The 14911-nt window shown below is 54.5% G+C and overlaps 4 protein-coding genes across 4 annotated transcripts; 1 reads left to right on the top strand and 3 right to left on the bottom strand.

Moving 5' to 3' along the window:
• Window positions 1–6166: 6166 nt before the first annotated feature.
• On the bottom strand, window positions 6167–6749 carry LOC143023251 (oligopeptide transport ATP-binding protein AppF-like). The gene is given in 2 exon segments (XM_076181773.1): window positions 6167–6526; window positions 6528–6749. Coding segments are annotated over 2 exon segments (582 nt in total).
• Window positions 6750–7017: 268 nt separating this feature from the next.
• LOC143023252 (di/tripeptide transport ATP-binding protein DppD-like) lies at window positions 7018–7410 on the bottom strand. Its single transcript, XM_076181775.1, has one exon. It carries the CDS (start codon window positions 7408–7410, stop codon window positions 7018–7020), a length of 393 nt encoding a protein of 130 aa, XP_076037890.1.
• Window positions 7411–7770: 360 nt separating this feature from the next.
• LOC143023253 (4-hydroxy-3-methylbut-2-enyl diphosphate reductase-like) lies at window positions 7771–8864 on the top strand. Its single transcript, XM_076181776.1, is given in 6 exon segments — window positions 7771–7836; window positions 8050–8162; window positions 8272–8440; window positions 8442–8553; window positions 8556–8776; window positions 8778–8864. Coding segments are annotated over 6 exon segments (768 nt in total).
• A 4846-nt stretch (window positions 8865–13710) lies between these two features.
• Window positions 13711–14085, bottom strand: LOC143023254 (adenylate kinase-like). The gene is made up of 2 exons (XM_076181777.1): window positions 13956–14085; window positions 13711–13853 (listed from the first exon to the last, which is right to left on the bottom strand). Exons 1-2 carry the CDS (start codon window positions 14083–14085, stop codon window positions 13711–13713), a joined length of 273 nt encoding a protein of 90 aa, XP_076037892.1.
• Between the last annotated feature and the right edge of the window lie 826 nt (window positions 14086–14911).

Below are 14911 nucleotides of genomic sequence, written 5' to 3' on the forward strand. Positions count from 1 at the left end.
AGGTGTGGCCCCGTGGTGAAGGTCCAGTGGCTCTGGCTCGCATAGCCGCTCTGAAACAAACTGCAAGGCTGTCAGCATCAGCGCTTGCCCTGCGGCACCGCCACCGGCAGATACAAGTATACCGGCTCGTTCGGTGCTCGCTATTTGCTGCTTTGGCGCCACGTAGCCTGTGTACGCAAGCTTGTCACCCATTGCTGCAGCTGGTGGAAAGCTCGCTTCAAGCGGGATGATTTTTTTGTCGCCGTGTACCCAGATTTTATCAAAGTAGCGATTGACGAGCTCGACGCTCTCTTGCTCGCGCTCGGCACGGCGGCGCTGCAGAATGTCGCGCACTGAGCCTACCAGCAGTGGCTTGGGCCTCTGGTTGTCGGCCCATTGCAGTAAGGGCTTGAGCTCAAATCGCATTGCTCGGCGGCCAAAGGGGTAGGTCTCTATGATCAAGGCATCTGGCTGGATACGCTCAGCAAGTGCGATCAGCTGCGCGCAGCGCGCGCTTTTATCCTCGGTGCTGAATTCGCGCCCGTCTAGATGCACGAGCGAGCTGAAGCTGCTGTCTGCCGTGCGAACCGCTTGCAGATAATGCAACTGCGCTGGGCCAAAGCTGATGTTGTCGACCGGCGCACCGCCGAGGGCGACATGCACCTGCAGGCCTGCGCACACATGCCCGCACGATTAAAGCGCAGCGCTGCACATGGCCAATGCCAAGCAGGTATTGGCAGTAGACGAGTACGGATTTAGCTGACACGCCGCTTAACTCAAGCCTGGTTGGTTAGTGTCTTGTTTGGCGGGTAACCGCGCGACAATCTCGGCGACACGCTGTGTAACGGTTGGCAGCCCGTTGAGCAGGTCGTCGTGTCCAGCTGCTGAAGGCGGCGGAAGTTCGAGCAGCTCTTCTATGGCCCTAACAACAGCGTCGGTGTTGTCGAGTTGATCTGGGTGGAGTAGTTTTACCAGTCCGAGCTCGGCGGCCTTTTGCGCGCGGATGGAGTTGCTCGAGTCGCGGCACGATGCGCGGCACGATCAGCGCGGGTTTGTCGAAGGAGAGCAGCTCACAGAAGGTGTTGTACCCGCCCATAGCGATAACTGCGCGGGCGCGTTTCATCAGCACTTCAAAGTTGGGTGTAAAGGTGATGGCGTTGACTTGTTTAGTGTGGCTGCGCGATGCAGTAACTCGTCGCGGACGTTGAGCGGCATAAAAGGGCCGAGCACGATCAAAGCGGAATCGGCAGGGGCTTTTTTTCGTAGGCGCGCAACACGCCTTCGACCATCTCAATGCCGTCGCCGCCGCCGCCTGGAGTCACCAATAAAAAACGGCTCGTCCGGTATGTCGAGTTCTGTGGTGTCGCCGTGTTCGGGTAGTTCGCGCTGCAAAAAACCCGTATAGGTGCATTTGTGTCGTAGATGTCTTGCAGATCTGCTTCGCTGCTGTCAAAGGCACCTTTGATGGGGTTGCCCATCAGCGGAGGCCCGTACACCCATATCTCTTCGTAGAGCTCTTGCAGGGTGGGCTGGACTTTTTTGCGGCGCCATTCCTCGCGCAGTTGCTCTGGGTCGTCCATGACGTCGCGCAGCCCCAAAATGCAACTGGTGTTTTTGTCCTTGAGCATTTTTAGCGTCGACAGAACCTCGCCTTTCAGGCCGCCGGGTTCTTTGTCGACCAAAAAGATATCGGGCGCAAACACTTTTGCCGTGTGCAAAATAATGGAGTCGCGCAGCGCCAGCGTGTCGTCGAGGCTAATATGCAAACCAAGCGAGGTGTAGTCGCCGTTGCGCAGCTTGATAACACCTGGGATGCGAATAAAATCCACTCGGGCTTTGAAATCAAACTGGCCGATGATGGGTGAGCCAGACAAAATAAGCACTGAGACGCCTTTGTAGGCGTCGACCAAGGCGTGCGCTATGGTGCGGCAGCGCCGTAAATGGCCTAGCAAAGGTGTCGTGGCTTGTAAATCAGTATTCGGCAACCGTCGAGCTTAGTTGCGGTTGTCAGATCATTCATTTAGCTTCCGTTTGCATTGCTGTAAGGATCTGCTGCGTCTCGTAGGCCATCGCCCAAAAAGTTAAACGCAAGCACGACACAGATGGACCGGTATCGCCGGTGCCATCAGCCACGGGTAAATGGCGACAATGTTGACGTTTTGTGCTTCGTTTAGCAATACACCCCAGCTGGTCACCGGCGGTCTTAAGCCCAAGCCTAAAAAACGACAGGGCAGTTTCACCGAGTATCATCGCTGGCACCGACAGCGACGCCGAAGCGACGAGGTGGCTGAAAAAGCCGGGCAGCAAGTGTTTGGTGATCACTCGGCGCGGCTTGGCGCCCATATAGAGGGCTGCTGTAGCAAAGTCTTCTTCACGCAGAGAGATTAGCTTTGAGCGCACCGCACGCGCCAGCCCCGTCCAGTCGAGAAAGGCGAGTATGGTACTGACCACCAAAAACACCCACAGCGGACTCCAGGTTATCGGCAGCAAGGCTGAGAGCGCCATCCACAGTGGAAGTTCCGGAATTGAGCGAATTATCTCGGTGATGCGTTGGATGATGTTGTCGACCCAGCCGCCAGTAGTAGCCGGCCAAACAGCCAAGCGTAATGCCAAGGATAAAGCTCAGAACAACGCCAACCAAGCCAATTGTCATGGATATTCGCATGCCGTAGAGCATGCGTGAGAGCTGGTCCCGGCCGAGACGATCGGTGCCTAGCAGGAACAGCGTGCCGCCTTCCTCGACACCCATTAAAGTGAATATCGGTGGGGATCAAACCAAACAGCAGGTAGGGGTCGCCACGTGTGAAAAATTCAATCGCATAGCGCTTGCTGGGTGTTCTTCGCTGTAGTCGCGGTGCAGCCTGACCATATCCAGCTCGTAGTCCCAGCCGTAGACAAACGGACCTTGGAACTCGCCTTGATCAAAAAAGTGCACCGTTTTGCGGGTGGCGAGTAGATGTGATCCGTGTGGCGGAGTGGGCAATGAGTAAGGTGCCAGAAACTCGGACAAAGGGGATGCTCAAATACATCAGGATAATAAAACAACGCGCTGTAGAGCGCCAGCTTGTGTTGTTTGAACTGCCACCACATACGGCGCCACTGCGAGGCGCGATGGTACCGCTTGGCTTGTTCGTCGGGCTCTTCGACGTGCGTAGGGTTGTAGGCCTTGTCGCTCACCCAGTGCGCTTGCATATCGGCACTGTGCTTATTTGAATCGCTCATTTGCTGGCCTTTTGGAATCTAATGCGTGGGTCAACCAAGAACAACAAAAGGTCTGAGATCAGCATGCCCACCACGGTGAGGAGGGCGAGGAACATTAAAAACGAGCCGGCGAGATACTGTCTTGTGCTTGCAGTGCCGCCAGCAACAGTGGGCCAGTGGTTGGTAGCGACAATACCACCGCGACGATTTCCGCACCGGGAGACAACGCTTGGTAATAGGCTGCCGATATCGGCGATAAAAAATTGAGTGCCATGCGCAGTGGGTACTTGCTGAGGTTTTTGAATTTCGCTGAGGCCTTGGCGCGGGCCGTTAGCACATAGGGTTTATGCAGCTCATCGAGTAAATTGGCGCGCAGGCGGCGAATCATCGCGGCGGTGCCTGAGGTGCCGATTACCCACCATCGGAATCCACAGGTGCTCGAGCACGGATTTGAGCTTGCCCCAGCTCCACGGTTGGTCGATGTATTGCGGGTCCATCAAGCCGCCAATGCTGGTGCCGAACCAGCGGTTGGCGGTGTACAGCATGATCAGCGCGAGTAAAAAATTTGGGATAGCGAGCCCGAGAAAACCCATGAAGGTGAGGCCGTAGTCGCCCCAGCTGTATTTGTGTGTGGCCGAGTAAATACCGATAGGGAAGGCGATCAGCCAAGTAAATAATATGGTGAAAAACGACAAGATAATTGTCAGCCATAGGCGGTCGCCATGATCTCGGCGACAGGGCGTTCGGTACTCAAAGGAGTAGCCGTAGTCGCCTTGCACAAAACCCGTGATCCACATCCAGTACTGCACCGTCAGTGGGTTGATCAAGGCCGTACTCTGCTCTAAGTGCCGCGATTTTCTGCGGGTCAATACTCTCGCCTTGGCTTTCGAGTTCGGCAATGTAGGTCTCGAGGTAGTCACCCGGTGGCAGCTGAATAATGACAAAAATCAGCACGCTGATCGCCAACAAGGTGGGGATCATGGTGAAGATTCGGGTGATCAAATAGCGAATCAAGAGACGGGCTCCGGCTCAAACCAAAAGGCGTCGAAACGGTGGATGCCAAAAAAACGACCCTGGGTCCCAGTTGTAGACAGCCTTCTCAGGCACGTTACGCAGTCTTGAGTTGACCACTACGGGTTGCAAGCGTGCCGTTGATCAAGCCAATCGAATACACTTGTTCGGCGTGGATCTTTAGCATTTCATCCCATATAGCTAGGCGCTGGGCGGTGTGTTTGAACTCATGATCCACTGCTCGTTGAGCTCGACCAGACGCTGTGCTTCGGGCAGGTCGGGGGGCGAGCCTTCACCTGTTTCGGCGTAGCGGCCCCACGCCGGCCACTGCAACTGGTCTTGGCGTGTTGGTGCCAAGCTAGCTGGGCTCATCTCGGTGGTGGGGATGCCATTCGGTAGGCCCATCCACACAGACATCAGCGCTTGGCCCGAGAAAACCCCGATTGCGCAATACTTCACGTTGCAAAGCTTTGGTGTACAAGCGAATACCCACTTGTCGCCAGGTGTCCTTTGATCAGCTCGAGCATATCGCTCTCTTCGGTTTTTTCACCGGCGGTCCTGCACCACGATATCTAGGCGCTGACCGTCGGGAAACGCCGAATGCCATCGCGACCGCGCATGAGGCCCATTTCATCGAGCAGCTCGTTGGCTTTGCTGATATTGAAATTTTGACCAGGCATCTTTGAGCGATGGGTCGAAAAGCTCGCAGTGTGGCAAGACAGTATTGGCACTCTCGCGAGCTAGACCAAAGTAAATGACTTGATTGATCTCGTGACGATTAATCGCCAGAGACAAAGCACGTCTGAAGCGTACGTCGCGCAGTGGTGTCGCGCCAGACGGGGTCTGAGGCGTTGAGGTTGGGGTAGAGTGCAATTTGGCTTCCGAGTGCAGTATCCCAGAGCAATACTTTGATGTTCTTGCTCTCTTGCTCGCCGACTTCAGGAAGGTGTAGTCGTCCATGCTGACGTATCGGGCTTGTAAATCTGATTCACCCGAGCCAGCCTTGGCCGGAATTAAACTCGATGAGGCCCAGCTGAATCACGACTTCGTCAATATAGGGCAGCTGCTGCCCCTTGCTGTCTACGCGGTGGAAGTAAGGGGTTGCGCTTGAAAATAAAACGTTCGGCTGGAATGGACGTGGTGTTTGTACCAAGGTTGCAGTGTGGGCAGCTCAGGGTTGCTGAAGCGGTACTGACGGCGCCATGTTGTGGAACAGCTTGCGCCAGTTCTTGCTGGTTGCTGTCTTTGACCTGCTGTTCGATTTGTTGTTCGCTAACGTAGCTCGGATGAAACTGCTTGAGGTAGTGCGCGGGGCCGATACAAGTACAGCGGGCTTGGGCCTGCGACTTCCGGCAGAAAATTAGGGTTTGGGTCTTTCCAGCTAAAGCGCACAGTGTGCTCATCTAGCACGGTGAATTCGGGCAGCTCACCTTTTACACGCATGGCTTGCGGTGGGCCGTAGGGGTGACAGTGGCTCATAGTTGGCGACGTCGTCCCAGAAAAATCGAAAATCTCGGCAGTAAACAAATGCCCATCCGACCATCTGTGCCCTTTGCGTAAGTGCAAGGTAAAGACTTTGTTCTCTTCGTTGTCAAGGCGCAGCAAAATATCTGGCTGTAGGTGTAGGTCTTTGTCCAGATCACCAAGCGGCTATAGCCGTTAGACCGTCATCATGCGGATGTCTTTAGACTTTGCCATCAACAAGCGCATGCTGCCGCCGTATTCGCCAACACTCAGTTTTATCCGTGCCAGCAAATGCGGGAATGTCGGGCAAGCGCTCATACAACGAGGGAAGCTCGCCACTGTCGACCCGGGCTTGTAAGTAGGGTGGCTCATCGGCTTGGCTTGTGGCGACTGTTGCCACAAGCACCCAAGTACATGCTGTGCGTATAATGCGTTTAATGTTCATGTTGTCTGCCGTACAAAGTGGCCTTCGCCGTGCTCTACCCACTGGCCTGTGCTGCCAGGATCGAGCTTATAGGGGGCTGGCCAGTCTTTTTGACTGAGGTGTTTTTCGTCGAGGTTGCTTGACGTCGAGCTGACTGTCTAGACGCGCTGCGGGTATTGCTGAGAGCAGCGCTTGTGTGTAGGGGTGGATGGGGTTGTCAAACACGGCTTCAACCGGTGCAAGCTCTACCAACTGGCCACCGCACATCACGCCGACGCGCTCCGCCATCAGGCGGACAACGTCTAGGTTGTGTGAGATAAAAATATACGTGAGCTGTAGCTCGTGTTGCAGTTGGCGCAGTAAGTCCAGTATCGGCGCCTGCACCAGCATATCGAGCGCCGAGACGGGCTCGTCCAATATCAGCAGCTCTGGCTCCATAATAAGCGCCCCGAGCGATACTGATGCGCTGGCGTTGGCCGCCGGAAAAAGCTGTGCGGTAGCGGCCCAGCATTGCGCAGATAGGCCGACCAATTCTAGCGTCTCCGCAGCCCGCTTTTTTTGCCATTGTTTGTCACCTTTTTGGTGAATGGCAAAGTGGCTCGCAGAGGATGTCCTGCACAGTCATGCGGGGGTTGAGTGAGCTGTGCGGGTCTTGGAACACCAGTTGCATTTTGGGTCTGAAGGCGCGCAGCTGTTCTTCGTCGAGTGCTAGTAAGTCAATCTGCTGGCCGCGATCATTGTAGAGAATGTGCCGCCATCAGGGCTTATGCCGCGCATTAAAAGTTTGGACAGGCTGGTTTTTCCGCAGCCGCTTTCACCCACTAGGCCAAAGCGCTCGCCGACGGCAATCTCTAGATCCACCTTGTTGACGGCGAGATTCTTTTGTTTTTTTGATAAAAAACCGCCTTGGCGTAAGGTGTAGCTTTTTACTTAGTTGACTAATTTGCAAGTGCGGGGCGGCTGTTTTTTTGCTCTTCGCTCCACGGGGTGTGGCCGAGTGCGCGTGCTGAAACGGCATCCAGGGGAGCCGCTTTGCTGAGCTCGTGTTTCTCTGGGATGGCGGCGAACAGCGCCTTGAGGTAGTCGTGTCCAGGCTTGTCAAAGATAGCTTGCACAGGGCCGCGTTCCACTAAGTCACCCCGGGCATCACAGCGACATCGTCGGCCATTTTGCGCCACGACGCCCAAGTCGTGGGTGATCAACAACACCGACATCTGCAGTTCACGCTGCAGCGACTTTATCAGTGCCAGAATTTGGGCTTGTACCGTGACATCCAGCGCCGTGGTTGGCTCGTCAGCTATCAGCAGTGCGGGTTTGCAAACCAATGCCATGGCGATCATGGCGCGCTGGCGCAAGCCACCGGAGAGCTCAAAGGTTGTATTGTTTGAGAGCTTGGCGTGGGTTGGGGAAACCAACCTTTGCCAGCAGCTCGCACACTTTATTGGGGATTTCAGCCTGCGGAGTGTCCGAGTGTAGAGCCAGTACTTCGCCAATTTGGCTCAGCAAGGTGTGCACCGGTGACAACGAGACCATCGGCTCTTGGAAAATGATACTGATATGGTTGCCACGCAAGCGCTCGCATAGCGGCCGACTTGGGCGCTTGTTGTGCGATATCAATGTGCTCGCCTCGCTCATCATAATATTTGATGCTGCCGCTGCTGATGCGGGCGTTGCTCGGCAATATTTGCAATATGGCTTGGGCGGTGACTGATTTACCAGATCCAGATTCACCCACCAGCGCAAGCGTTCGTCCGCGGGCAAGGCTAAAGCTGAGGTCTCGCACGGCACTGGACGGCGCCGTAGGGCAGTCTAAACTCGACGTTGAGGGCTGAGATTTCCAGCAAAGGGACGGGCGCGGGACTCGCTCATCAAGATCTAGCCTTTTGGGCATTTGTAGCCATGAAGTTAATTGTGGCCCTCTAGGAGAACTAAAAAGGCCACTCTAATAGAGTGTTATCGTGCTTTTGCAGGTCGCTTGTCAAGCCGCCGCCCGATCTAGGGTTATGCCTATGTGCAAAACCACCGCTCAAGCAGCTGGCTACACAAAAGCGCTCCTAAAAGCGAATTGTTCGCTCTTGTTCAGGCAAATTCTTTGAACGGTTATTGCCTTTCCTTAGAGCTGCGCTCTACCTTGTAGAGCTGGCTGCCTGGGCATAATAGCGACCTTGTTTTGTTGAATTTTATTGGAGCAGTGCTTTGGAAGTCTTACTGGCGAATCCCCGTGGCTTTTGTGCAGGTGTTGATCGGGCGATAGAGATTGTCGAGCGAGCGCTGGCATTGTACGGACCACCGATCTATGTACGCCATGAAGTGGTGCACAATAAATTTGTCGTTGATGGCCTGCGCGAAAAAGGCGCGATTTTTTGTCGAAGAGCTCGACGAAGTGCCTGATGGCGCGACGGTTATCTTCAGTGCGCACGGGGTCTCTGAAGCGGTGGAAAAAGAGGCGGCAAACCGCGGTTTGACGGTATTTGATGCACCTGCCCTCTGGTCACCAAAGTACACATGGAAGTTAATCGCTACTCGCAGCAGGGGCGCGAGGTGATTTTGATCGGCCACACGGGTCACCCAGAGGTGGTTGGGCACGATGGGCCGCTACGACACCAGTCACGGAGGGCGCATTATTTGGTGGAAACCGTCGATGAGGTGCCCGATATAAAAGTGAAAAACCCCAGTGGCCTTGCTTTTGTCTCGCAGGACAACCCTATCGGTGGACGATACGCGCGAGATTATCGAAGCGCTGCGTGAGCGTTTCCCAGAGATCTCGGGCGCCACGTACCGATGATATTTGTTATGCCACGCAAAATCGCCAAGACGCGGTCAAAGATCTGTGTGCAAAGGTTGATATTTTGTTTGTGGTTGGTGCCACTAATAGCTCTAATTCCAATCGCTTGCGCGAGTTGGAGAGCGCAGCGGTATCAGTGCTTATTTGATCGCCGATGCTGATGCCCATTGACCCAGCTACAGTCAAGCCGGGCATGAAGGTCGGTATAAGCGCCGGTGCTTCAGCGCCCGAAGTCTTGGTGCAGCGGGTTGTTGAGCGTCTAGAAACGCTGGGCGCCCACGTCAGTCAATGAGTCTAAGGGCATCGAAGAGACGATCAGCTTTTCTATCCCCCGCCAATTGCGCGGCGTTAAGTAGTTCACTGCCTAACCGTTTTTATCCGAGCGCAATCGCCGCTCGGCTTTCCCAGCATTGCTGTCTAATGCAATGTCTCGCACTTTGTGCATTACATTTGCATCATCTTTCGCCGATATAACTCAAGTGCTCAGTTGGTGTGCAGATTTCTATGCGCTTTGTAGCTGACCATTTTCCATTAAGTGGATGAATTTGTTGAGGAAATGTCGTGCAAAAGGATGTAAAAGTGGAAGAGGCTGTGATGCGTCGTCTATCGCCGTTGAATGTGCTGAATGACGATAGCTTTCTGCAGTTGGTTAGTTCCACGCGGTCGTTTTCGCTCTCGCCAGGAGCGGTGCTTGAAAGTCGCTAGAAAGCGGTTGGATGATTTATATCACCAGCGGCCAAAGTGCTACACATCAACTACAAAGGCGAGCGTTACGGCTCGGTTTGAAGCTGGCACATCGGCGGCTAACGAGCAGCTGTTTGGCGGTTGAGACCTTCGAAGGCAATGTCGAAGCGAAGTCGCCAGTCGAGTTTTTACGCGTCGATAAGCTGCTCTATGAAGTGTTGTCTGCGCGTCAATTAGCGGCAGGCACCAGCGTGGTAGAGATCGATTTCGATGAGGATGACGCGGCAATTTTTTCGAGTATTTTACGATGCTTTTGCCGCCAAGCGACTGAAGGTGCCGAGTCTTCCTGAGGTGCTGCAAGAGGTGAATAGAGCGATTGGCGACCCAGATATGGGCTTTGCCGAAAATCGCCAATATTGTGCAAAAAAGATCCACCTTATACAGCGCGCCTGCTGTTGTTGGCGAAACTCACCTGCTTATAGAGGTGCTGGGCAGGTGAGCACCTTATCGATGGCCATCAGCCGAATCGGCGTTAAAAATGTGCGTAGTTTGTTGATGGGGGGTTGCCTGTGGATCGAATGATCGGCAGTGTGCACCCACAAGCGGTCGGTTTTGCTACGCGATTTCTATCAGCTGGCCTCCAAGGTTGCAGCGCTCGCTTTTGTGCTTGCCAAGCGCCTGCAGGACAGTACCGCCGGAGCGTGCGCTGATGGCGGGCCTACTGCATCGATTGGGCAAAGTGCCCATCGTCAGTTACGCCTTTGAAGTGCTTACGCCTGTGCCTGATTCGCAGCGGATTTCTGGGGCCTCAGACCGCTTGATCCCACCTGTCACCAGTTGGATGCTAAGCGAGTGGGGGATGGACGCCGAGATATGTGATGTGGCGGACCACGCGGACGACTGGTTCCGTCCCTGCGGGGAGTCTCTCGGACTTTTAGAGGTCATTATTGCCGCCCGCTTATTGCACAGCATGAAGGAGGACGAAAACCCGCAGGTTTTGCTCGGAGATACTCTATAGGGGTGAGGCTGATTGAAATGGGCTTGGATATAAACGATCCGGATGCCTTTTTCAATGAGATCGCTGAGGAGCTTGAGGTTGCTCAAGAGCTTGTTTAAAGCGCATTTCATGGGTTTGAGAGAAGGGTGGTGACGTCTTCTTCTCTGTTTAGTTTATACAACTCTAGGTGTTTGTTCGGTGTACGCGCACCGATGCTGCTGGTGCTTTGGTTGTTGGATAGTCAATTAAGTTTGTTGCAGGCACTGAAGCCTTTTCTATTTGTCGATTTGCACAGCGCCTGCAACTCGACTGGCTAAAAGTATTTGGAGTAGGTTTGAATGGAACCAGCATTGGCAGATCAACAATTTGGCACTTAAAGATTTCGGGCACGCTGAGTGCGCTCAGCGATGAAAATATCGCACGTGTTGCCGAGGCGATTATCTCGCTGAAGCTACCAGCTGGCGCTAAGTTGCACGCCAATCTTGAGCAGGGCTGGCTGCTCTATTTGATCACCGGCCAGCTGACGGTTATCAATGACTTGGGTGAGCGACTCGAGTGGATAGAAGAAAACACTGACAGGGCCTATCAGCCTCTGTTTGTTGAGGGTTGCCGTGATTTTCACGTGCACGCCTCCGAGGACGTGGAGCTCATTCGTATCGACCGTTTGCATGTCGAGGTTCTACTGGCGCGGCAGCTCAGTGATTCCACCTGTGTCAGCTGCGGTGAGTTACGATTCAGTCGACACCGAGGTGTTTGCCAGCATTCTCGAGGCGCACGAACCGGTAGTTTGCAAGTGCCCAGCTTGCCAGAAGTTGCATCGACGGTTGAATAACGCCGTGCGCGATAACGACATGGACTTCAATCGCTTGGCGGCAATTATACAGCGCGATCCCCCCTATACAGCGCGCCTGATTTCAAGTGGCTAATAGCCCAGCCTATCGGGGAGCAGCCGAGATAGGAGACACTCTCCAGCGCCATCAGCCGGCTAGGGCTGGACGGTACCCGTAACCTCGTGATGGCGATAGCGGTTGAGCAGCTGGTACAAAATGTTCACCCGACCGCTGTGCAGGCACTCTGGGATTATCATCGCGAGGCCAGTGAAGTGGCCTGCCTGTGTTTTGTGTTGGCGCGCAAGACTGGCTGCCTACGTGAAGAGCGCGCCTACATGGCGGGGTTGTTGCACGGTTTGGGTATGGTGCCCATCGTCAATCATGCCTGCAAGTTGCTGGCGCCCAATCCCGACATGGGCGTAGTTCGAGCGCGTGGGCAAGCAGTTGGTCGAGCCGTCAGCAGCTGGCTGTTGAGTGAATGGGGGCTAGACGCTGCTCTGTGTGACGCCGCTGAGTCGGCCACCGATTTGGTATTACGTCGGCGAGGGCGACCTGGGTGTTATCGAGTTTGTTATCGCGGCACGCTTGCTGCGCATCATGGCCAGAGGCGAGCGGCCGCCGGCCGATATAGCCTTGACGGATATCGGTAAGCGTCTCGGGGAAATCGGTCTGAAAAAACTTGGATGATCCCGCTGTTTTTCTGAGCGATTTGCAAGATGAGGTGGAAACGGCGCGGGCAATTGCTGGGCTTAAGGCTAAAGTCGGCCCGCCGTGCAGGCCATCGAGAGTAATAACGGAGTTAAGGCATGTCCACCAATGATGCAAACGCAGTAGCGACCCTGGTCAACTTGTTCCAGCGCTATGACCCCCTGTCAAACTTAAACGACACGAAACCTGAGTCAATTGGCCAAGGGGGGCCTCGAGCTTTAAATTGAGCAAGCGACAGCGTCTGTTGGCTGCCGACGAGCATCGTTGGTTGGTGTATTTGGTGTCTGGTAGCGTGCAAGGCCAAAGACGCCAATGCCGAGGTGTTCAATATTCGACCGAGCAAACAAGGGCAAATGGCCCTGTTTGACGCGCAGCCAAGGCCGATTGAGGTAACCGTGACCGAGGATGCGCAGTTTTCTGCGTGTCGATCGCAAGCAATTCTCGGTGTTGATGAACGAGCAAATCAGTTCATCGACTCTGGTCGACGAAATTGAGCTTGAAGGATGATTCGGGGCTTCTTCGACACACTGGTCCAGTGTTACCAGTCGGGTGCGCTGAAACTGCCATTGCGCGACAAACGTGATCAGCACGGTCGTGCCCTTGTTGGCTGACGGCAACACGGGGACGGATAACGTGCTGGTAGACGTGATGCGTAGTGAGCCTGCGCTGGCCTTAGTTGTGGCCAATATCGCCGGTACGAGTGGCCAGTTTAAGGCAGGCGAATTGGCGCATTTGCGTCAATTGGTTGACCAAGTTGATCGCTCTCAGCTCGCTGCGGATCTAAGCCAGTGGGGGCCGATGACAACCCGTTTCCTGAGTCGGGTTACGCCAATGTACCAGCGCATTGTCACTGCCTATGACTACCTGCGTCGGGTCGGAACCTTCTCACGTGCTATCGCTAAAGAGCTGGGCACAGTAGACGCCGACCTCGCGGAATACGCCGGTATGTGCAGCAAAGTCGGTTTTAATTTCCTCTTGGCTGTTGATGGTGGCTGAAGACGATCAGCAGCTGGGCGAAGAAAGCAGCGTCATGCTTGATCAAATGGCACCTTTGGTCACGGAAATGCTGTTGGGGCAGATGCGTGTGGACAGTCAGGTGGACGGCCTGCGTGGAAGCAGCCAATACAGATGGTGAGCGTGCGGCGGGTGAAATCAACGTGAGTGATGTAGTGCGTGTTGCGGTGACTTACTTGCCGATGGATATCCACGGTGCGCCGGTGAGCTTGGTCGAAGATGAAGCGCTGATGGAGCTCTTTAATCAGAGCGGTATCGGCCTGCGCGAACTCGATATCATTATGGAAAAAATGTAATCTTGATGCGGGTTCTAGCTTGCGTATGGCTGGTTAGCGCAAGCAATTTAGCGAGATACAAAAAAGGGCCGAGTGTTTAACCACTCGGCCCTTTTGCTGTCTGGCGTAACAAACTCGCGGGTATTAAGCGGTTCGCGATTCCTTCAGGGCTTCTAGTGCGCTTTGCGCACATCGTCGACCGCTTTGAGTGCCGTCAACTTTGCTGAACTTGACGTTGAGTTCTTTGCTCTGGGCGCTCTGGTAGTAGGCGATCAGAGGTGCCGTCTGCTGGTGGTATACCGAAAAGGCGATGACGGACTGTTTCTTCTTTGTCGTCATCACGTTTGAATCAGGGCTTCGCCTGTCACATCGTCAATGCCTTCTTGCTTGGGTGGATTGAAGCTGATGTGGTAGGTGCGGCCAGAGGCTGGGTGCACACGACGACCGGCCATGCGGTTGACGATGACTTCGTCGTCGACGGCTATTTCTAGCACGTGATCGATTTGTACACGGCATCACGCATGGCGTCTGCTTGGGCGATAGTGCGAGGGAGGAAAGCCGTCAAACAAGCAGCCGTCGTTGCAGTCTGCTTGCGCGATGCGCTCCTTGACCAAGCCAATGATGAGATCGTCGGACACCAGTCCGCCGGCATCCATGACTTTCTTGGCCTCAATGCCTAGCTCCGTGCCCGCTTTGACAGCCGCTCTTAACATGTCGCCAGTAGAGATTGAGATTTGCGGGATGGCAAACTCTTCACAAATATACTGCGATTGGGTTCCTTTTCCGGCCCCCGGTCCTCCTAAACAAGATGATTCGCATGGGATTCACTCTAATATATTATGGGTTTAATTCTGTAGCGGAACTGAAACAACGCCTTCGGTCACGAAGGCGGAGCGCACGCGCGCTAGACAAGGTTCCAAACACTAGCCCCACAATGTAACCTAAGTGGCGCTTTGCCCAACTATTTGGGCTATTTCTGACCTGAATAGAGGACTCCATGGCATTACCCCCCGAGCTGGCCCATCTGCGCAAACCACTGAGCATCGAAGAGGAGCTGTGCGGCCACACGATGCGCTTCGAAACCACCTGGGGCTTGTTCTCTCCACGGGCCATTGACGACGGCACCAAGTTGCTGCTCAAACACATGGAAATCAATGCCACAGATCGCTGTCTGGATCTGGGCTGTGGCTATGGGCCGATGGGTCTGTGGATGGCAAAGCAGGCTCCACAGGGGCACTCAACTTGATTGATAAGGATTTTGTCGCGGTTGATTACAGCGCGCGAAATGCGGAACTCAACCGGTTGAGCAATGTCGATGTATTCCTGAGCAATGGCTTTAGTCACATTCCGGCGGATAGCCGTTTTGATGTCATTGCTTCGAACTTGCCGGCAAAAGCTGGCAACGAGCTGTTTTATCTCTACTTCTACGATGCTCTGGCCCGCATGGAGCCGGGCGGAAGATTCTATGTGGTGGTCATCAATGGACTTCGTAAGTACGTCGCGCGTGCCTTTGGCGAGGTATTTGGCAACCACAAAAAA

Source organism: Oratosquilla oratoria, unplaced genomic scaffold (assembly GCF_046742065.1).
Source record: "Oratosquilla oratoria isolate Oo_2021 unplaced genomic scaffold, ASM4674206v1 SCAFFOLD45, whole genome shotgun sequence".
Lineage (NCBI taxonomy): Eukaryota > Metazoa > Arthropoda > Malacostraca > Stomatopoda > Squillidae > Oratosquilla > Oratosquilla oratoria.